This window comes from Python bivittatus, unplaced genomic scaffold (genome assembly GCF_059951505.1).
Source record: "Python bivittatus isolate LINGU-HERP-01145 unplaced genomic scaffold, Pbiv_v1 ctg000610_np1212, whole genome shotgun sequence".
NCBI lineage: Eukaryota > Metazoa > Chordata > Lepidosauria > Squamata > Pythonidae > Python > Python bivittatus.
The window spans coordinates 857,940-880,459 of NW_028277088.1; the positions used below are offsets into that span (position 1 = coordinate 857,940).

Here is a 22,520-nt window from a genome sequence, read left to right on the forward strand (position 1 = left end):
CGCTCTTTACTGGATTAAAATGAATTCAGCATCTTTTGAAAGCGTCGTTTTGCTTTTCAGGTAAGAAGCCCCCGTGGACCACAGCCTGCCCAGAAAACCCTGTCCCCAGATGTGATGCACCCCAACTGCTTGGCATCCCTGCCCTTGCGGATGCCATTTTGGGCCCCCAGACTGTGCCTAATTTAGTACGTGGGGTGAATCCTCCATGCTCAGGCAGGGCCAAAGAGGAGAATATCTGTATAGCAACCTGGCATGGGGCAGAGCTTTTTCTGGGGGGGCACCCCACTTATGGAATTCCCTCCCCAAGGAGCCTTGACTGGTGCCCACGCTGCCATCGTTGTGGCATCAGTTGAAGACTTTTGATCTTCCCTTTGGATGTTCCCCTGGCTTTTAATTGTATTTTAATTCATCTCATTTTGGTTTTTGAATAACTGTCTTGCAGCTGGCTAGTTTATATGGTGCTTTTATTCTGCATGTTACTGAATATATTTTTGTTCAAATTGTATTTTTGTAGTGTGTTTTACTGTAAACTACCCAGAGAGGTTCAGCTATGGGGCAGATACAATGTTTTAATAAATGCAAATGATTTTTTTTCCCCAACCAGCAGCTTTCGCAGCTGCCCCAGGAACCCCTTCTGCTCTGTTTCTGCCCCCCACCCTCAAAATCAGGAGACCTCCTACTTACCGTGCTGAGAGGAATAGTTTTTTTCACTCGGTACTGCTTCCTGGGATCCATCTTGTACAGGTGCTGGTCAGTGATGAGAAGGGCTCGATCCGTGCGCTTGTTACAACGGTTGATCTGTGGCAGTTGTGAGAAGGTCAAGAAACCCCATGGGAAGAAGCAACCCAGGGCCCTCCACGTTGAGAAAGGGCAGGCAGCCCATCCGTTTCAGCCCCAGAGAGAGAACGTGTCAATGCGCCATCCTGTAGGGACTTCCTGCCTAAAACTGAACCAGCTTCATGCTTCTAACTGGCCCCTGCTGGAGGTGGTATCATAGAGACCTCCAGGGCTAGAACAGCCTTCTCTAACCGGGCACCTTCCAGATGTGAGGGGACTTGGCAATGCAACACCTGTGGATGCCAGATATCCCTGGCTCCCCAAACAGCCTCTCACAACCTCCCCCAATTAAATTAAAACGAAACGAATCTTATTTTTGAAAGACGAATGCAAGCGGTACCTGCTAAACCCTAAAATCGGTTAGAGGCGCTTTCAACATTCTCAAGCAAGATCTCACGAGAGTCAGCAACCCTTTGAACTGGGAGGAGTGTGTGATCGCACCTGTCAGAGCCAAGGGGGTGAAATGTTCTCAACCCCAGGGTAGAAGGGACCCCCTTCATCCCCAGGTTTCTGGTCATTTCTTGGGGAAGACATATGCCAACACATCTGGAGGAGGTCAGAATAGAGCCCAAGACAATCTCACCCCAAAGCAGTGCTTCCCCACTGCTCCCAGATTGGAGCAGGCCCCATTGTTAAGGAATTGCATTCCCTCTGAAGCCTGCTACCCGTCAGCAAACAGGCATTTTCATCTATTCTAGGAAACAGTTCTGCAGTTGAAATGGGGCTGTTGATCGTCCTGGGATCAAGGGAAGAAAGAAGAGAGGACACTCCAGCTTTCTGTGCAGTGAATATTGTATGCCAGTGTTTCTCCACCTTGGCCACTTGAAGATGGGTGGACTTCAACTCTCAGAATTCCCCAGCCAGCATGGCTGGCTGGGGAATTCTGGGAGTTGAAGTCCACCCATCTTCAAGTGGCCAAGGTGGAGAAACACTGCTGTATGCTGTTTTCAGCTTATGAAACTTAACATCTGTCTATTTCTCTAGCATGGAAAGTGACGAAAGAAACTATCAATATTTTCTTGGGAATTATTGGGGGAAAAAATTCTGCCCAAAAGAGAGCACCAGAGAATTACACTGCAGCCTTCAATCTGTGTTAAGGCAGTTTCTATCCTCCAAGGAATCCAGGAGTTATAACATGGAACAGGCTGATCTTTAGAGTTCCCAACACCCCAATGACAAACTGATCCTTCCAGGGCATGACCAAAAAGGTCAAGATGGTGGTTGCAAGGGTTCAATCGCACCCTTGCAACCACCGTCTTGACTTTTTTGACCGTGCCCTGCGGACTGGACCCTCTCCAAGGCTCCTGCAGAAGAGGACATTCCTGCTAAATCGGTTGAGCTCCACAGTTCAGATACATCTATCCTGGAGACAGCAACAAACGACCCGCTTGCCTCTCACCTTACGGACGTGGCATGAGAACAACACTGAACTGAAGTGCATCTTGTCTTTCAGGGCTGACACCTGTTTGGCAAACTGGGGAGCCAAGGTTGGGTTCTCCTCTGCCTGGGGGAGAAGCAAAGAGAACATGAGCTGAGTTATCTCTTTGGAGAGGAGAAGAAGAGAGGAAAAGCATCTATCTGTCAACCAATCAATTTCCCTCCCTATCTATCAATCAATCAATCAATCAATCAATCAATCAATCAATTACCTATCTATATATTTCCCTCCCTCCCTATCTATCTATCAATCAATCAATTACCTATCAATATATTTCCCTCCCTATGTATCAATTCTATCTATCTATCTATCTATCTATCTATCTATCTATCTATCTATCTATCTATCTATCATTTCCCTCCCTATCTATTATCAATCAATCAGTTACCTATCTATATATTTCCCTATGTATCAATTCTATCTATCTATCTATCTATCTATCTATCTATCTATCTATCTATCTATCTATTATCAATCAAGCAATCAATTACCTATCAATATATTTCTCTATCTATCTATCTATCTATCTATCTATCTATCTATCTATCTATTTCCCTCCCTATCTATTATCAATCAATCAATCAATCAATCAGTTACCTATCTATATATTTCCCTCCCTATGTATCAATTCTATCTATCTATCTATCTATCTATCTATCTATCTATCTATCTATCTATCTATTATCAATCAAGCAATCAATTACCTATCAATATATTTATCTATCTATCTATCTATCTATCTATCTATCTATCTATTTCCCTCCCTATCTATTATCAATCAATCAATCAATCAATCAATCAGTTACCTATCTATATATTTCCCTCCCTATGTATCAATTCTATCTATCTATCTATCTATCTATCTATCTATCTATCTATCTATTATCAATCAATCAATCAAGCAATCAATCAATTACCTATCAATATATTTCCCTCCCTATCTATCTATCTAGGAATGGTGTCATCCAACCCTTCTTCCTTCTTTTGCTGTAAGTCAGAGGTTCTTTCCCTGGGATTAAAGATTTCAGGGGATCCATGAACTGAGATGTTCAAAAAATTACAACTATATTTTCACTAGCCTCTAACTGAAATTGAGCTTTTCATGCAAAAATGAATGTAGGCAACAAAGTAATCTGTGGGCTCTAGGGTCCAAAAATGTTTCATTTCAACTTGCCTTTCAAATGTATTTGTTGTCTTGCTCTTGATTTAATGGATTAATAAAGCAGCACCTATATACTCTGTGATACATTTGTTATTTTTTAATAGTTTGGTGACTGTCTTTGAGCATAATTGGGTTTGCCTGATAAAACAGTAGAGCAAAGTATATTATTTCATGCTTCTAAATTTGTTGTACGCCGCCCAGAGTCACCTTGTGTGAGATGGGCGGCTATATAAATATGACAAACAAACAAACGAACAAACAAACGAACAAATAAATTTGTCTGAGAAGGAGTCCATAGGTTTCACCAGACTCTCAAAGGGCTCCGTCCCCCCAAAAGGTTAAGAGCCCCCTGATCTAAACGCACGGCACCTGAGAGAGTTTTTAATTGTTTTGTATTGTTATTTATCTGTTGTTAAATAAATAAATAAGTAAATATTGTGAATGCAGACACACTACACAACCAAACACACACACTACACATCCCCACAAGTGAGATGTGTTCCTTGGTTACCCACAGGGACAGATTACCCCAGCCCCAAGGGGAGTTTAATGTTTCGTATCAGCTTTACTGCATTTTTCAGGCTATGCCCTTGAAAATATGTTTTTCTTTTTTTCTTCAGAATCTGCTCGGGACCAGTAATGATTTGAAATCTGTCCAGTCTCTCTTTATGGAGATTTTGGGCAATACAAGTGTAGCAGATCAGCACCATCTTATAATTTGTCCAGAATATTGTATTTCCTTTTGGATTATTATTTTTTCATTAATTTGCAAGCGGCTGCATCTTCATGATCTAGACAGTCTTGGAAATTATCTCTTTGAATGCTTGTAGCTTAATATATAAAGTTAAAAAGAATTACATTTTATCTTTTTAAGTAACATTCAATTTTCTTCGTCTCCTGTGAGATTGGTCAGTCTCTCAAGGGAGTAAAGGAAGGGCTGAATCCTCTGGTCACCACACATATACGCTACATGTGGAGTCCTTGGGGTCCTCTGAGCTTGGTTGTTTTCTGGCAGATGTTTTGTTACCCGTCTAGGTAATATCTTCAGGTAGCACTGAAGATGTTACCTAGATGGGTAGCGAAACGTCTGCAAGGAAACAACCAAGCTCAGAGGGCCCCATGGACTCCACAGTTCAACCCTGAGCTACAGAGATTCTCTTCTACTGATATGCTACATGGCGAAGATACGATGATATATATAATTTATTTCAGCTGTTGACCTTTTAATCACTAAAAAGGCAGTACAGATTGTGAGAGCTCTATTTGTCTCACACAATGGGGTTAGGGGGTGGCTGCCATGTGAATCGCCTCCAGGAGATAAAACAGCGGCAGAAGGAACTAGTCACTAAGCACGAAATGGAACCAGGTTATGAAGACCCAGAGGGTTTCAGACTTCCAGCCTTTGCCCAGCAGACTTCAGCTTTCTCCTACAACTCGTAAAGAGTCAAGTGCAAAATTCTGCACCAGAGAACTTGGGAAATGGGGGAACTGTCTGCTTGAAAGTCTCCCCCAAATTCAAACAAACGTTTACATATAACAATCCACTCCTGGAGATATGAATGAAAGCTATCTCCCTGATATATGACTTGCTCGCTCGTTGCTTTAAAGGAGGGCCTTTAAATATGGGCAACGTGGCACCCTCCTTCTTCTCCCCACTCAGTCCTCCTTTGCTGCCTGACACTTCGGGCCACTTTTAGGACACAATGGCTTTTTTGCAAGCGCCTTGCGTGATGTTGCAGTCTCTTGAGAGCTCCGTGTATGAGGGCCATCCTTCTTGTGGCCGCCTGCTCAGTTCCTCAAAGATAAAACCCAGACTTTGGATGCAGGAAGGCCCCAGATTCTACTCCGAGGATCACAAGGGGAAGCTGGAAAAGTCTCCTGCCTGAAGGGCTGCGTTGACCAGAGTCCCCAGCTTGGTGCTCTTCAGACGCTGAGGCCTCGAATTCTCAGCCCACCCGGCCAAGAGAGGGGGCCGCAGGTGTGCATTGCATCTACAAGCCCCCGGCTGGGGGATCTTGAGTTAAATGTCCCCTCGGCTCAACTCACCACAAGGCAGCAGCTTCCCTGTTTCTGGGTGCTGATCCCATGGAATGGCTCTCCTTCCTGGTGCCGCTGGGCACAGGAGGGCCTCGGGTGTGCGTGGGTGTGCATGCAAGGAGCAGGCCACTCTCCTTTCATCCAGCACAATTCCACAGCCAACTCATCCAGAGGCATCTGGGAGGGGGACAAGCCACCATCCAGCGTCTTGCTCCAGCTAAGAGGCTTTGGGGAGGAATCACCATGGAGATGATGCGTGCATTGAAAAATACCCTCCTGGATGCCCTTTTCTGCATCTTACATGTGCCCCCCCCGACTCTGTAACACATAGTCCTCTTGTTTCCTTCCAGGAGATCCCACGTCAGATGGTGGTTCTCAGCACAGCACCCAATCCCCAAATCCCACAGCCCCAGAAGTGAAGAACGGCATCTCCCTGTTCCTAGCCTGCAGCCCTGGGATAATTCAGGAATTCTTATAAGTGAGGGATCAAGGCAAGGGGCTCCTGAGGGCAAGCAGAGAGCTGGAGTTCCCTTGTGGAGGGGCAGAAGAATCCATTTGCTTCTGCAGACCCAACTTTTGCTCCTCCCCGGAGGCAACTGAAGCCCCCGCCTTTGCAGCCGCCCGGGCTGGCCAACGCGGAGGGTGCAGGGGTCTCCAGGGCTGGACAGGTGCCCTTGAGCGGCAGAACAGCTGGCGCTCTGGGGGTGTCATCGCGGCTGAGGCTGCTCAAACAGCTTCACAGGATTGTCCCAGCAGCCCAGCCGGTGGGCCCCACGCCAACACGTCCTGAACCCGCCTTCAGGAGCGAGGTTGTGGGCACCACCTTGATCTTTCTGGGCTCCAGCGTTCCTGATTAGAGCCCAGGAGAATGACCTGGTTCGCCCGGGGCTGGATACTCACCAAACACCCTCCAACGCCCTTTGAACCTTGCCTAGCCTCTTTGGAGAACCAAGGTAGTCAGTCTCGAGAAAGAGATCTGGAACCTAGAATATCGGCCAATTTGTGCAGATTTTCTATTATATGAACAACGTATACGACACACGTTCCCCTTACCTCACCTCCCCCACAAAGTCTCCTTTGTGAACGAGCCAGGATCAGAAGTCAGAGTTTATTCCTGGTCTGGTTGGACAAACCCTAGTTCCCCCCTAGACACATTCCGCCCAAAACGTGGCTTATTTAAACACAGTCACTTCCAGTTGCCGCCTTTGAGAAAAGCCTAGTCCAGCCTTTCCCTCCCCTCCTCCAAGTTGCTTTCAAGGTGTGCGCCCATGCTGGCTGGGGATGATGGGAACTGCGATCCAACACATCCAAGAGGCAACAGCTTGGGGAGAGCTGGTTTAGTCTACATTAATGACAGCCCTTTCAAATCTGCCTTTTACTGTTTTGAAGCATTCGGAAAAGGAAGAGGCTTTTTTTCCTACAGTTTTAGTTGCTTTGCAAAAATTCTGTCGAGATTTGGGGGGAGGCGGATGCCACACGGTGAGAGGCTGTTAAGGGGATGCTGAACTGTTCCTCTGGCAATAGAGCTACACTATTTTTACAGCTTAGCTTGTATTGCTTGGATAAATGTTTAATAAGGAAGATTCTTGCATCCCTGTTATTTATGGCTTTGCCCACTGCAGGCACCGGGAGCCATTTCTCCGCACTCTCCCGCTTTGCACAGTTCAGGGGTGTCTTCCGTCAAGAGGGCAGCCACACCCGTGCCATCCAAGCCCACCACTTTTTGATGTGCCCCCCGCAAAAAAAATATGTGCGTTGCGCGATCCCACCCCATCTTTTGAAAGCTTTCTCCCTCTGGTAATCTTACTCCTCCGTTGGATGCCCGGGTGCCAGTAATGGAGGATAACCATGAGGGAGAGCGTATATCAGCCAGATACAATCGGCAGATGCAATAAGGGATTAAGCAAATTCAGGAGACGGACATGAGAGCTGAATCCGTAGCTCTCGGTGGCCCGGACTCAGAGGTCGCGCAATTTGAAACAGCAGATGCCGGGAGCAAAGAGAGACAGAGCTGTTGCTTGCAAAGGTCTTCCACGTCTGAGGGGAGAGGAGATGTCTTAATTTCTCCCCCCAATATCCACCCCCAAACAAATGCATTTGATTCAGGCCACTTCGGTCCGGAATCATGAAAGGAGAGAGGAGCAACGGTCTATCCTGCTCGCCAATTTACCTGTAGCGGCTCCTGCTATCGGATAAATTAAAACAGTCTCCCTAATGGCCTTTCTGGTCGGAAATTCTTAGACAGGTGAAGCATCGTGGCAATTTGCTTGCCGGCTTCCTTCCCTCCAAGGAACTCTGCATGTTCTCTAAACCCCAACTCTCTGCCCCCGCAGCTAATGGATGCCACTGGCTGAATTAGGCTAACGAGTGACTCGCTCTGGGAGCCCGAGCGCAGCTGCTGCTGCTGCTGCTGCTGCTGCTGCTGTTTTTATTTCCTTTTTCCTAAATACATGGCTGGACGTGCTTGGACTTCCTTCTTTTTCTTAAAAAAAAGGAGGTATTTCTCAGGAGTTTCCCCACTAAAATTCCATCCTAGGACTGGATCTTAAGCTATGTCATGTATTCTTAAGCCATTTCACACATTTCTGTTAGATTCTGTGCTTTGTGGCTTTAAGAGAGGAAACCCAACATTCTTTGTCGGTCAATATTTCCAGAGCTGTGGGAAGAGAGGGTTAGAGAGCTTAAATACTATCTAAACCAGTGTTTCTCAACCTTGGCAACTTTAAGACCTGTGGACTTCAATTCCCAGAATTCCCCAGCCAGCCTTGCTGGCTGGGGAATTCTGGGAGTTGAAGTCCACAGGTCTTAAAGTTGCCAAGGTTGAGAAACACTGATCTAAACAATTCAACAGCCTGCATCACACACACACACACACACACACACACACACAATTTGCTTCCTCCTGCCAACATAGCCCTCATGTCTTCTAGGAGAACTGGGAGTCTCCAGAGACCTGAAACCTGGATTGAACCTCTGCAACGTTAGAATCACAACACGAATAAAATTAGGTCTATCAAGAGCAATCCATCCCTTCTTTGCAGTCTGTCCCATTGCTGGATCTGGTCAGTCCAGCAGAGCGCTTCTCCTAACGGCTGAGCCAAAATCTGCTTTTGTTGGCAATCCTTGTTTTTCACCCCAGAACTTGAGTGAAGGGTCTTAGGCTCGTCATAACGAGGTGGGTTAAAAGATTAGAAACCCATGCAGGTGTGTCGGCAGGGTGCGGTCCAAAAAGTCAAGATGGAGACGGCAGTGGTGCGATTGAAGCTTCACAGGTGCCTTTCGCCTGTGTGATGTGATGCACATAAAAAACAGAGCTTCGGTCGCCTCATCCGAGCCGCCATCTTGACTTTTTGGACCACCCCTTGCAGACACCCTGATCTCTTGCAAGATTGCTGGTAGGTATTCCTGAGAATCCCATGAAATCCTCCGAACCCTCAAAAAAGCATGAAAGAAATATTGAAGGCCAAATATACAGAGCAATGCAGCCGAGCAGCTGATCGTCCTCACCCGGCGACAACCAGGGAAGCTTGGCTGGTTTTTTTCCCCTTTTCTTTTGAGTGGCGAGTTCTTCATTTTTATTTTTGTATATTTGTCTGAAAATGGACCGCCGGGTATAATGTAACGAATTAAATAAAATTACTTTTTAAAAAGCCTCCAATCTCTGCTGCGGACTCTCTCGAGCACCAGAACGTTCCCTAGGAGCCAGCGAGATGCTGAGATAAAAAGTTATTTTGAGCTTGGAAAAAACAAAGAATTGATTCACGGGAAACTGGGAGAGAAGTCTGTAGGGAACGGGAGGTAAAAAAAAGGGCTTTCCCTACCAAACTTTGCCAGAAACAGGAACTCCGTGGCCCTGAACCCTATTCGTGGCCCTTTTCTGGGGTGTTTGCTCAATGTCCCAATCTAGTCTACAGGCCCATGATTTCCTAGTGGTCTCCTTTCCAAGTACTAACTAGATCCAGCTGAACTTTCCAGATTAGCCATTTTGCTAGCTGTGAATGAGAAATAAAGACTGAGACTCTCATGATCCTGCATTCTTCATCCAGGGTTATGCTCTGCATCTTTTCCCCTACATTTACTTCATTTATTTATTCTGTTTAGGTGCCACCCAACCCCAGACTGACTCCAGACACTTGACTCACAGTACAAGACAGTGTAAAAATAACTACGTAAAAGAGTAAACAGATGGCAAATCTGGTCAGCGCATGAAACAGGCATCCCACAGCCAACGGGGGCCCCAACCATGCTCGCCCCCCCCCCCCCGGAAGAAAGACATTGCCCAAGGCCTGCTTGAAACGTAATTCACTTGAGCCCTGGACTGGCATTTTCAAAGCTGGAGATGCCATGTTGCCAGGGGGGCTTCTTGCAAGGACCTCTAGCGACCACAAGGCTTTTGCAGGATGCTCCTGTTCCAGAAAGGAGTGATCCGTTCCCTAAGCATTCGTGCGAAGCCCATCTGGCAAGCGCCGACTTTTCCGTGTGCCAGGAGTCTGGAGGGAGGCCTGGCAGAGAAGACCCATTTTCTTACACGCAAAGAATGGGCCGCCCAAATGTTGGATCTTATTGAAGATTTTCAGCCAGGGAACCCTGGCTTGCTGGAGCCGTTTAGTAGATCTGCACCAGTGTTTCCCAACCTTGGCCCCTTTAAGATGTGTGGACTTCAACTCTCAGAATTCCCCAGCCAGCTTGGCTGGCTGGGGAATTCTGGGAGTTGAAGTCCACACATCTTAAAGGGACCAAGGTTGAGACACAGCGATCTACACCAACTGCCTTGATCCAGATCCTCCAAAAAAGGATTGGACCCATTCACGGAGGTCCTGGGGATCCGGGGCTCTTAGCCTTGATGGCAGCAGGTGGCCTCTGAAGGCATCTGCTGGGAGACCGGTCGGTGGGCTTCCTTGAGCAGTTGGTGGGCCACTGGGAGAACATAGGACTGGACTAGATGGGCCAGGGGTCCAGTCCCGCCAGGCACGGCTTATGTTATGCTCTTAATGGGATTGCAACAATAAAATGCAGCTAAACCCCCCCTCTGCCAAAATGAACACCCATTCTAAAGACCCTTGAGAGGCTGAGATGGAAAGAGACAAGCCTCTTTTTGGCAGGGGAAGAGAACAAGGGAAAGCGATGCGCACACCCCATACTGAAGTTTGCTAGCGTGCATTTTAGCTTGCAATATAAACCCAGGCCCCATCGATGTGCCTGCTGCAGACTGCAAACTCCTTTTCCGACAGAGGAAAACGTTTGAACAAAGCAGCTGCGGAAGAGCTCCCGGGGCACCTACCGACACCAAATAGTTCTGCCTCCAGTTTCGGGAACAGCCCCAGTTTTTCCGCAGGCCGTGCAAGACCTCGAGGGCTGCCACCTTTGCCTTGATCTGGCCCATCTCGGACGGAGGGATGTTGGTCACCAGTTGCCTCGCTCGCCACCTGCAGAAAAAACGGAAGCAGAGAATGCGTCCTTCCCGGTTGGCTTGCCCCGGGGCCGGCGGGAAGCCGCGAGGTGCCCCAGGATCCGTTCTGCAGTGGATTTTCTCAGTGAGAAAGCCCTCCACGTTTCGAGGTGCTCAGGAGGCAAGAAAACCCACAGGCCATGGAAACACTGATCAGCCTTCCTCCGCGTCTGAAATTTCGGCACGGGCTCTCCCAGGCTCTCCGTGCTCCTGCAGCAGCCTTAAGAATGTCCCTGCCTTCTTATTCTTTCCAAGCACAGCCACAAGAACTAGAAACTTGTTTTTTTAGAAACGGTAATATTGGGATTCTCCAGAGGTCTGGCTTTTGCATTTTTGGCTGAAAAAGATCAATCTCTTCTTAAGGAACGCACCCTCACCCTTTTGAGGAGAGCGTTACGGTTCTCATTTCACAGTGAATCCACGGACTTGCCTGAGGCAGCTGGTGAATCCGTGGCCAAGGTCAGAAGCTCCATCCTTCTACTGTGGACCCCCAGAATTCAAGGGTCTTTTGAACAAGGGAGCCCCTGACTTTCATCTGTGCTGCTTTTTGGATGAAGGCAACCAGGGAACGTCTGATGTAGATTACAGAGAGGTAGAAGTGGAGCAAACTTGGGTGGGCTGGAAATTAGGCTGAGCCTGATGTAATGGATCCCTCAGGAAGGCGGGGGGTGGGTGGCTGGGTGGGTGGGTTTACCTGCAAAATATGAGTTTGCTGCTCTCCTGGAACTGGGCCAGCACAGCTGGAGGCTCAGGCCACACCACGCTCTTGCCGTAGTCGGCCATGCTGCGCACAGCTTGGAAGCGCTGCACAAGCTCCAGCAGGTACAACTTCACCTTGTGGCGCTTGTAGTAGGCCATGATGGTGTAGATGGCCCGGAGGTATCGGCAGCGCTTGCGGGCGAGGGCTCCCCTCCAGACCTGGGGCAGACAGACACGTCAGATCCCTGCCAAAAAAGCCCTTCTATCCTCAGCCCACCCTTTGCCTACCTTTCTGGTGTGCAGGACTTGGCTTTCATTTGGGAATCACAAAGGCAGCCCCCTTCCCGGGTCCTCCAGCTGTGTTGGGCTTCAACTCCCAGAATCCCTAGCTCAAATGGTCAGTTCTGGCAAGGGATTGTGGGAATCCAAGGCATGACATCTGGAGGGCACCAGGTTGAGGAAGTCTGAGAGGTATAAGGTATTATTCATCATTAGGCTCATCATCTAAATCCCTCCTAAATGTGGAGCAACTTAGTGGTTCAAGATGGGGAGAGGAAAACCCCAAGATTGTAGACTGGCCCCTTTAATTTAATGGACAGGTAGTCTATATCATGAGAAATGCTGGACTAGGAAAAATAGAAATCAAAACTGCTGGGAGAAGCCGTCTCAGATATGCTGATGATACCATTTTGATGGCTAGAAGAAAGGGAGGCTTAAGGAATCTCTTTCTGAAGGTAAAAGCCAATCTGCTACTCCAGTATTGGTGGTGGGGTGGGGGAGCTAAGACTATGTCAACAGGCCATGCCAAATCAAAGCAAATTGGTGGAGAAAAAGTTGGAGCAGTAATAGACGTAATCTTTTTGGGCTCAACAGTTCACAGTGATGGTGACTGTAGCCATTAAGTAAAGAGACATCTGCTACACAGGAGAGAAACCATGACAGATCAAGACAACATATTGAGATGCAAAGACATCACCCTGACAATGAAGGCCCACACTGTCAAGGCCACAGTTTTCCCAACTGGAACGTTTGACTATGACAGGTGGATCACCCAAAAAGTCTGAATGAAGAAAAATTGATGCCTTTGAATTGTGGTGCTGGAGAATACTGCTGAGGAGACTTCAGACCTCAAGAAGAACAAATCACCCACTAATATATGAAGTACAACCACGCTGCTCCCTAGAACCCCTAATAAATAAGGAAGCGAAAGCTTACATATTTTGGATCCATAATGCAAAGACAAAAGTCATTGGAGAAGACCCTGATGCTTGGAAAAAGGGAAAGCAATTGAAAAAGAGGCTGAGGGAAGAGAAAGTGACCAGAAGCTATCACCAATGACCCAAGCAGGACCTTACAAGAACTCCAAATACCAGTGACTGACAGACAAATTGGCTAAAACAATGTTCATTGGAAGCAACTGAATGACTGAACAACACATTAGATCTAGGCTGCAGACTGTGACTCCCCATGTCCTTGGGCCGATCAGCTGCAGCCTTCCCCCTTCCTGACTTCATCATCTTTGAAATGGTCAGGGATGTTCACATGGCATGGTCAAAAAAGTCAAGATGATGACCATGATGGTGTGACTGACGTTCCATCTATTTTTTTATGTGTTGCCTGTGGCCACACCCTATGGGCACCTCTGGAAATGTTGGTCTCCTAAATAAAAGCAGGTGTTTGAACCCTGAGCTACAGCCTTCCCTAAAGACCATCAAGCTTTGGGCCTTAGCCACCTGCCAAGTCAACCCAAACCAAGCCACATGTTCCAAAGGGCTGGTACTGTATCTCCAGGGACAGTTGCAGTACGTGACCAGTTTCATCCTTACTGGGAATCGTCAGATGCACATAGCAAGGTCTTCTTCTATGGTGTTCAAACCCTCTACTGCAGGGTTCCTCAACCTCAGCAACTTTAAGATGGGTGGACTTCAACTCCCAGAATTCCCCAGCCAGCATGAGGCCCAGGTACAAGATGACCTGTGCATACACATGGAATACACTTCTGGGAGGTGAAGCCCACCCATCTTAAAGTTGCTGAGGTTGAGGAACCCTGCTGTACTGGGAACTGAACTCATGGACCCTTGCGCTTCAGAGGACCATAGATGCTGAGTGCAGCGGACTATGAAGGCAGCAGAAGGGCAGACATTTGCAAAGACCTCCTTGCACATAACCAACAGTCTTCAAACACCACGCACATTTCAAGGTCCGTCTATCCCAACCCAGCAGACCCTCCCGATGCATCTGACTACAACTCTCCTCATCCCTTCCAGCTGAGGAGCATGGGAGCTGTAACCCAATATGCCTTGGTGGGAGACAGAGCCCGTGTAGAGGGCAGAGGGAGTGGCCTTGCGGGACAGGAGGGAGAGTCGCTACGAAGGCAACAGTCAGATAAAAGGAGTCTGAGTCCCGGGCAGGAATGTAACGTGAGTAAATGTCCCAGACAAGCCCCTCCCTAGTTCACGCCCAAATAAAGGGAGGGAGGGCAGAAGCACATTCTGACTTGCAAGAGTCTGTTACTAGAGCTTTCGAAAAAAAGGAAAAAGAGCTGTTTTCTCGGCCTGATCTGCCTTGAGGGCTGACAGCCAGGAATTGGGTTCACGGTGAAAGGTGCTCCTCTGTTCTGTTGTGACCCACCAGCCCGCGCTTTCGTGGACTGCCTTGGCCCCTGCTTCTGTCGGGCTGAGAGACCCAGCCGTGCAGCCTCTTTCCAGCAACAGGCGAGCTGCGCCTGCCCAGAGCCCCTCGGTACCTTCTGCAGCAGCAGCACAATGATGGGGATCAAGTTGGCGCGCTCCTGCTCCAAGGCAAAGAGGGTCCGGGGCGTGCGGATGAAGATCTTGGTGTGGCCGTAGGCAACGTCGTCTTGGAAGCCGTGCTGCTCCATCAGGGCCTGGGTGGCTGCGCCATCAGTGGCCATGAGATGGTTGGGCCACGTGTATTCACAGGTCATCTTGTACCTGGGCCAGGAAGAAGGTTTGGATGGGTGCCCTGCCCTGGCTGGAGGCGAGAGGCCCCTCAGAGGACCAGCTGAGGCTCTAGTGCCGCATCGCAGCCAAATCCCATTTCTCCCCCCACTGTTGGCACCAAAGGTCCACTGCTTGGGTTGATTGGTCTTATACCCCCTTGACAACTCATGTCACCGGTTGAAGACCGTGTGATTTGCATGTTCCTCCTTCAGCATTCTCCAAAATAGCCAAACCAGCTATGAAAGGGATGCTTGCCCGGGGTTCTTCAACCTGGCGCCCACCAGATTTGTTGGCTATATCTGGCCCCCTCCTCCCTCCTGCTCGGGCCTAACGGCCTGCAGGCCCAGAAGGCACCAGAGGCTGTCTTAGGGAGCTGCCTGGGCTGTTCTTCCCCGGGACCGTGGAAAGACCTCGCAGCAGGCCTACCGGAGCAAGAAGCGATCATAGGGCTGCCTGTAGGCGAAGCCAGCTCTTCGGACCCGCACGTTCTCCAGCAAGCCCAAATACGACACTTGGTGACGGCAGCGCTCCTCATCAAAAACCAGTGGCGATTTCTGGTCATTGGGCTTGATGCAACGGACGTAATAGGGCTCCTGCGGAGGAGAGGAAGGAGGCGGGGGGGTGTGAGAGGACCACCCACCCTTGAGGATCCCTCTGTCCCATTGTCTCAAAAGGCTTCTCTAGCTCGAAAGAACTTCAACTTTCCTTGGGTTGCACTGCTCCAAACCCTAGATTTGGAATTGGGCAGGCCTGGCTAAGGGGGCAATGCTATGCAATGCCTCTTAAGCCCCCTTGAAGTCCTTGGAACTCCGTTCCAAGAGAGCCCAGGTAGGACCACCCTGAAGCTGTAAGAGTTTTTCTTCCTATCCGTTCAATTGTGTCTGATCCTCAGAGGCTACCTGGATAAGTCCCTGCAGTTTTCTTGGCAAGATTTCAGAAGTGGTTTGCCCTGGCCGCCCCCTTCCCAGGGCTGAGAGAGAGGGACTGACCAAGGTCACTCAGCTGCCCTTGTGCCTAAGGCAAGACGAACTCACAGCCTCCCGGTTTCTAGCCTGGTGCCTTCACCACTATGCCAACCTGGCTCTCTCCCTGTAAAAATACTTTCTCCCAATAGCCAGCAATTCCCCTGAAGATATCCTCCGGAGACTTCCACAGAATCCTTGAGTCTGAAGGCACCTCAAATCCTGTGGGGCAGGAATCGAAATTGGCAGGATGGACGGGCAGAACGTCACCATCTGCCATCATGCCAATTTGGGCCCCCCCTCCATGGATGCCCCGGTCTCACCAGCCAATGCAGGAATGTGGTCCCGTGTTTTGCCCGGTGGAAAAATCTGGACGCCCCTCCCCACCACCCACCCTCTGTGTGGCTCTCTAGCTGACTCTGGTTCATCTCCCTCGCCTTATTCTACCTTTCAGGGATGTTGTGAGACAAAAATGGGGAGCGGGGAGGCGAGGGTGGTCTTCAGCGCTGTTTTGAGAATTTGGGGAAAACTGGCGTTGAAAAGGGCCGTGGTGGGTGGGGGCAGAATCCGGGAACTGAAAAGCAAGTCTTACAAGGAGAGATTGAGAACTGGGAGTATCTCCCCGTGAGAAAAGACGGGGCGGGGGACAATGAGAGACTTGAATGTCAAGAAAAACTCCCTAGCAGTCAGAAAGCGGGGGGGGGGGGGGTCTCCTTCATTAGATGTCTTTGAGCGGATGTTGGGCCACCATCTGTCTGAGATGCTTCAGTCTGGATGCTTGCCCTGAGCAGGGGCTGGACCGCGCGATTCCTCCCTTTCTCTGTATTTATAGAGGCATTGCATAATAAACCATTTGAAACCAATAATAAGAACCACCCCGGCGTGGCTTATTTATAGCACACCAGCAAAGCACAGGGCACCATCTGTGTTCTCCTCGCAGGCCTCTAATTTTAGCTCCCACCACTTCTGGAAGCAGGCCCAGGAGGCGAGGGGAGCCAGCCGACCCGGAGCCCATGACGCCGACCGCGAGGCAGCTGAGGTCCCCCAGCGGCCTGTTTCCCCCGGTCTCCCTCTTCCTCCGGACCCACGCTCGCCGGAGCAAAAGTGGGGCTCAGTGGGCCTCGGAACAAAGAGGTCTGGAGGTGGCACTTTTCTTGCACTGGGAAGGAAGGGCGCCCAGGTGTCCAGCCACCTTTGCCCGGCCCCGAGAAAGTGTGTTGATGCCATGGAGAACAGGAGGTGAGCGTGGGTCCGGCGTGCTGCAAAGCAGGGGAGGAGGGCCAAATGACCCCCAGCACCATAGAACTGTGTTTCTCAACCTTGGCCACTTGAAGATGGGTGGACTTCAACACCATGCTGGCTGGGGAATTCTGGGAGTTGAAGTCCACCCATCTTCAAGTGGCCAAGGTTGAGCAACACTGCCATAGAAGGAGGATCTGAGATACCTTGGAAGCCAGGTTCTCCACCAAGGACACGATGGAGTTCTTGAAGAGGGTGGCAGCCGTCAGGGGGCGCTTGGTCACCTCCGTGATGCTCTGTTTGCCCTCAGGCCACATCTCCTGGAGGAGGGGGTCTGCGCTGGGAAGAGACCCCAAAAGAGAATGAGGTGGGGCAGCCATGGTTCCCACCTGCCAGCATACTCTGCTCCTTCGGCCCCCTGGCCACCCAGGTTCTGCTTAAGCCCCTTTTGTCCCCCCCCCCCCCGCCATAACTCGAAACGAACCACCTGAACGCTTGGCTCTCGCTCCAGGCCAAGGACATCTGCAGGAAGGTCAAAAAAGCCAATATGGTGGCTGGGACTAGATGATTGTGGCGGCCATTTGGGTTTTTTGACACAGGCATACACACCCGCACCCACACACCCGCAGGCACCCCTGTAGATCCACCCACAGTTGGGGTATGCGAGGTGGCATTGGGCACCATTGCTCAAGGTTTTAAGATCCCATCTAGGTTAAGGTTGAGGCCACCAGATCCATTGCATTGCAAGTCCAGATGCTGGCTTGGGATGATGGGAGTTGTAGTCCAATGCATTCGGAGGCTTGCCCTCTGTGCCAAGCCACTTTCAGAACTGACTTGGTATCCAGACCTGGAAAGGTCATTAAAAAAGGTAATACTCGGTCCCCGAGACTGCACCTGTGCTGTTTTCCAGGCAGCGTTACTCAAACGGTTTGCAGCTGGCCTCTCTAGAATGGTTTTCCCAGTTCCCAGTCTGGCCTGCAAATTCTAGGCTGTCCTGGTGGTCTCCCATCCAAACATAACCAGGCCCAACCCTGCTTCCCTCTTTGAGCCCAACCAAAGGTTGGTGAGAGGAATTGGGCTGAGGCTGAGCGTGTCTCTGGACACGACAATCAGCGGACGGCAGAGATCTTCCTGGGCTTAGCCCAGAAACAGATTCTTAGCTTGTCCTGCAAAATTTGGGGGAAAAGAGATTCAGAAGCTTCACAGAGACCCTGCTTTAATGAACTCACTAATTAAGGGGGGGCTGGAGGGTCCCGGTCTCAATTCGCAAGATTCTGCACTCAAACCTCTAATTCTTGGCATCAAAACTTGCCACAGACCCTTCCTTCCTTGATTGTGTTTGGCTGTTAAGGGGTTTGAGAGTTGGTTAAGGGCAGAAGGGCATTCAACTGGTTGAGCACCTGTTCCGTGGGATTCCCTCTTCCCTCATCTCCTCCACGCTGTGACCCAGAGAGCTGCTTTCACACAGCCAAGATACACTGAGGTCCATGGCCAAACTGCCCCACCAAGGTCAGTTCCCTTGAAATCCAGCCTTCTCCCACTAGCTCAGCCCGACATACCTGTTATACATCAGTCGCTTGAAGTCCTGGAAGAGGGTGTCCTTGTTCTTGTCCAGAAATCCCTCCACAGAATACCTGAAACCCAGATTCAGAGAGCAGTGAGCGGGCATCCGAGGTGGAAGGTAAGCGTCACCCCGTGCACCACGATGCTCTTGCTCAAAAGACGCGAAGGACGTCTTTTGCCAAAGCTACGCGGGGATGTCATGATGCGTGGTGACTGATCCCAGCGACAACATCAGTATCGTTTCTGCAATGACATCACAAGGCACAGGACATCATCGTGGCTTGTTCTGGAGGGCAAACCATTGATCATCCCAGAAGGATGGCTTCTAAACCCTCAACCACACCATCCCAAAACAGTCTCTTGTTGACACCCTTCTGGACGCCACACAGATGGCCTGGTACTGCTCTGTAGCTACAGCTCCAAGATGGGCAGTCCGCACAATGCACCAAGTTGGAAAGGTTCACGTTCAGCATGTGGGGGAAATTCAGGCTTTGGCGTCACATGTTGGTTTGGGCATTGCAATGGGAGGGGAACTCAGCCAGGTGGTTTACTAAATGGGATTTAAGGTGCGATGCATCCATTTTTTACAGAAAATCATCCGTCTGCTAAGCTCGATAGGGAAGCCGCTCAGAAGAGCAGAGCATGGCATCCTCTCATGAGGGAGGGGCTTGTGCCCTGCCTTACTCAGTGAAAGAACAAGCCTAATTTTTGATGTCACAATAAACCAAGATTCATTAACAGTGGTTTACTGAATAAGGTCACCATGGCTGGGGTCAACAGTGCGCCAAACCAAGCAAACGACATCTATGACTGATTGGCTGAGACCACAACCCCCAGAATTCTCCCGCTTGGCACCAGGCTGGCTAGGAATTCTGGGACTTGCTGTCCCCATCCATTTGGAAGGGGCCAAGTCGGGGAAGGTGGGTGAGCACCCTCTGGGAAAGCAGCTGTGAAGCATGTCATGGCAGAGGAGAGGACAGAGCGTGGGCCATCGAGCAACCACGATTTCTGCCAGAGCCAGTTCATGCGCTGTTGGTCCCTTGGGTGCACACTCCCTGCAGGGGCTGCCTGCGGTGAGTCAGGCCTCCCACTTCCAGCCCTGATTCATTCATGGTGAAGAGGTTTTGCACGCAGACAGGACGTCTTTTTCTTTACCCACTTCCTGCTCCTGGCACCCCATTTTGCAGGGGGGGGGTTCAATAAACACGACAGCTTTAGCCCTGACACATGAAGTGGCCTTGGGGTGGGCAGAGCAGGGGAGACACTAGGACAGTGTTTTTCAAAACTGGCAAGTTTAAGCTGTGTGGACTCCAACTCCCAGAATTCCTCAGCCAACGTGTGGACTTCAACTCCCAGAATTCCCTAGCCAGCCATGCTTCTTCAGCCGGGGAAGCAAGAGAAAAGGATTAAGAAGAACCACTTGCGTAACATCTCCTGCGTAATGCTTGATCCGGAAATCACGTCCGTACTCCATGGACTTGTCCGCCGAATTGAGCTGTGGGAACACACAAGCCAAAGGGTCAACGTGGGGCGGTGGGGGTGGACGTGCCCTTTACCCTGCTCAAGCACACCTGCTCTCACGTGGCGAAGATCTCAGGTGGATGTTCTGACACTTTGCCTTGCATTAACCTTAGCCACTCAGACTGCAAATTTGCATTGGCTGGAGGGCAGCTGGGGACTCCTTAAACTCAGCCCCCCAAGGGGGTACCAGACAATGATTTTAAAAAATCTACTTAGGACTTAGCAAACAAGCGAATGATCTCATCTCTGTGATTTAGGATCCATACAGTCCAGATAGCCACATCAGCTAGGAATGGGAAGTGCTTCAAAACTGTAGCTGGGTGACCATCTGTCCAGAACCCCAAGAAGCGAAGAACATGTCAGAAAGAAACTTAATATGACTCCACTTTGACTCTCTTTGGGATAAAATGGAGAGAAGAGAAAATGCTGTCAAGCTTCCAAGTGTCTGTTCCTCTAACTCAGTGTTTCTCAACCTTGGCCACTTGAAGATGGGTGGACTTCAGCTCCCAGAATTCCATGGCTGGCTGGGGAATTCTGGGAGTTGAAGTCCACCCATCTTCAAGTGGCCAAGGTTGAGAAACACTGCTGTAACTTCTATCAATAAAGTAGGGTTCCAGTATCTCTTGAGAAGTTTGATTCTTCAAAGAGCTGACCTTAATCACTTGGGCTTCTCTGTATCACCACTGAAACTTTTGTTGTGGGAAAGGGTCAAAACAAAACCCAAACCGAAACAGAACAGGGAAACGTAGGGAAGCCTTCAAGCCCACATATCTTCTTCAGCAGCCCAACAGACTATCTCATATTCTCGTTCCTAACGTGGAATCTGTTCTCAGTGCTTGCAAGGCACGTTGCTTCTCCAGCCTCAAGAAACATGCGACGCCCTGACCAGAGGCATCTGGTAGAAGCCATCATTACCTCACATGCGTCCTAACTAGGGTGACCCTATTTTCTTGGAAAAAATAAAGGGCAAATCTGAAATAGGGGCAAATTGGAAAGAGCTTCCTAAGGATAAAAAAAAAACTAACATTTTATGTTTATAAATTTGCTTTACAAAGGAAAATTCAAGAGCAAAACCAAGAAAAACTATACAAAAACGCATATTCTAATAAAAATGTCTAAAATCAAACAGTATAGGTACATTTATTTTAAAAAGACCATTCAATTTCCATAGTTTTCCCATGAATGTAAAAGGTGGTGCCTTAAGCGGTATCATTTGCATGGTAAAAGTTCAGTGGCCAAAGGACAAAAGTGAGTTTTTGGAAAAATAAATACATCTAATGGACAGCTTTATGAAATAAAGAACTGTCTTTTATAATAAAGGACATATGATCACTGTAGTCATAACACGCATGGTGTCAATTGCCCCCCACCGTCTTCCCTCCCTATCGATGCCCTTGGTCCTAACTGCATTGATGCCTTCTTTAAATTTCAGAATTTCCAATGCCGCTCCACTGTTGCCCAGATCGCTTAGAAAAAACAAAAAATCTTCAAGTACAGGGAGTCCCCAGATTAAGAATGCCAGGTTTACGACAATCCATAGTTAAGAACAGAGCCTATTGTAGCAAAATTTGAGTTAAGTACCCAATGATTAGAGTTAAATCCACAAGGGTTCGAGTTCATTACCCAATACAGTATTATACCCAATACAGTATTATACAATTATACTGTTCTGGCTTACGTACAAATTTGACTTAAGGACAGATCTTGGGGACAGAACTCGTTCTTAAACTGGGGACTATGTAACCCCCAGGTTAAGCCCCTCCCCCCCATTTTAAGGATGACCCATAGTTTAGAACGGAGCCTATTGTAGCAAAATTTGAGTTAAAAATATGAGTTAAAAATACCCAGTGGTTCAAGTTCATTACACAATACAACTTATACAGTATTACACAAACATACTGTTCCAACTTCCGTACAAATTCGACTTAAGGACAGATCTTGGGAACAGAACTCGTTCTTAAACTGGGGACTCTCTGTATGCAATTATTCCAAAAGGAAATCTGGAAGCTCAGATTTCTTCTTGGAACAAGACTCCTACAGCCCTCTTACCTTCCTGCTGGTGTAATGGGGGTGTTTGCCAAGCCTGGCATCCATGCTCTCCAGGAAGAGGGCATCGGTGATTTTCCCCACGGTCAAGCACGCTTCGTCCAGGATGGCAATGATGCCCTTATGGGGCTCTTCCACCAGATCGACAATGATTTGATTGTTGAAATATTCAATCTGTTGAGAGAAGGCAGAGGCGTTACTTGGCAAGGGAGTTGTTAAAGCCGTGTTTTTCAAACTTGGCCACTTGAAGATGGGTGGACTTCAACTCCCAGAATTCCCCAGCCAGCATGGGAGTTGAAGTCCACCCATCTTCAAGTGGCCAAGTTTGAAAAACATGGCTTTAAAGAATCTCGTCCCCTGGATCTTTTGGAGCATCCACACAGAAGGAGCTTTCTGACCCTGTGGTCTGCCAGAAGAGGCCTGGACTTGCGTGCGATCAAGGAGGATGAAACATCTCTTGCCCTTGAGGGAAGAAATGGAGAAGCAGTGCTCGCTTAGGATGGGGTCTAGAGAGCCACACGGAGCTTTTGAAAGGTTTTACGGGCGCTGCAAGTTCAGAACTAACGTGTGGGGCCGGGAAAAGAAAAAACAATATTTGATTTCC

The 22,520-nt window shown here is 49.0% G+C and overlaps 1 protein-coding gene across 1 annotated transcript in view; it reads right to left on the reverse strand.

Moving 5' to 3' along the window:
- The window catches only part of LOC103048981 (unconventional myosin-Ig-like), a 62,514-nt gene that overhangs the window by 22,892 nt on the left and 17,102 nt on the right, over positions 1–22,520 (reverse strand). Inside the window, exons 11-20 of the mRNA XM_088150346.1 lie at positions 21,920–22,090; positions 19,774–19,844; positions 18,346–18,420; positions 16,993–17,125; positions 15,012–15,178; positions 14,369–14,576; positions 11,618–11,841; positions 10,756–10,900; positions 2,237–2,341; positions 685–798 (exon numbers count right to left, since the gene is read on the reverse strand). Of these exons, the coding sequence (XP_088006472.1) occupies positions 685–798; positions 2,237–2,341; positions 10,756–10,900; positions 11,618–11,841; positions 14,369–14,576; positions 15,012–15,178; positions 16,993–17,125; positions 18,346–18,420; positions 19,774–19,844; positions 21,920–22,090 (1,413 nt within the window). The remainder of the gene's footprint in view (positions 1–684; positions 799–2,236; positions 2,342–10,755; positions 10,901–11,617; positions 11,842–14,368; positions 14,577–15,011; positions 15,179–16,992; positions 17,126–18,345; positions 18,421–19,773; positions 19,845–21,919; positions 22,091–22,520) is intronic.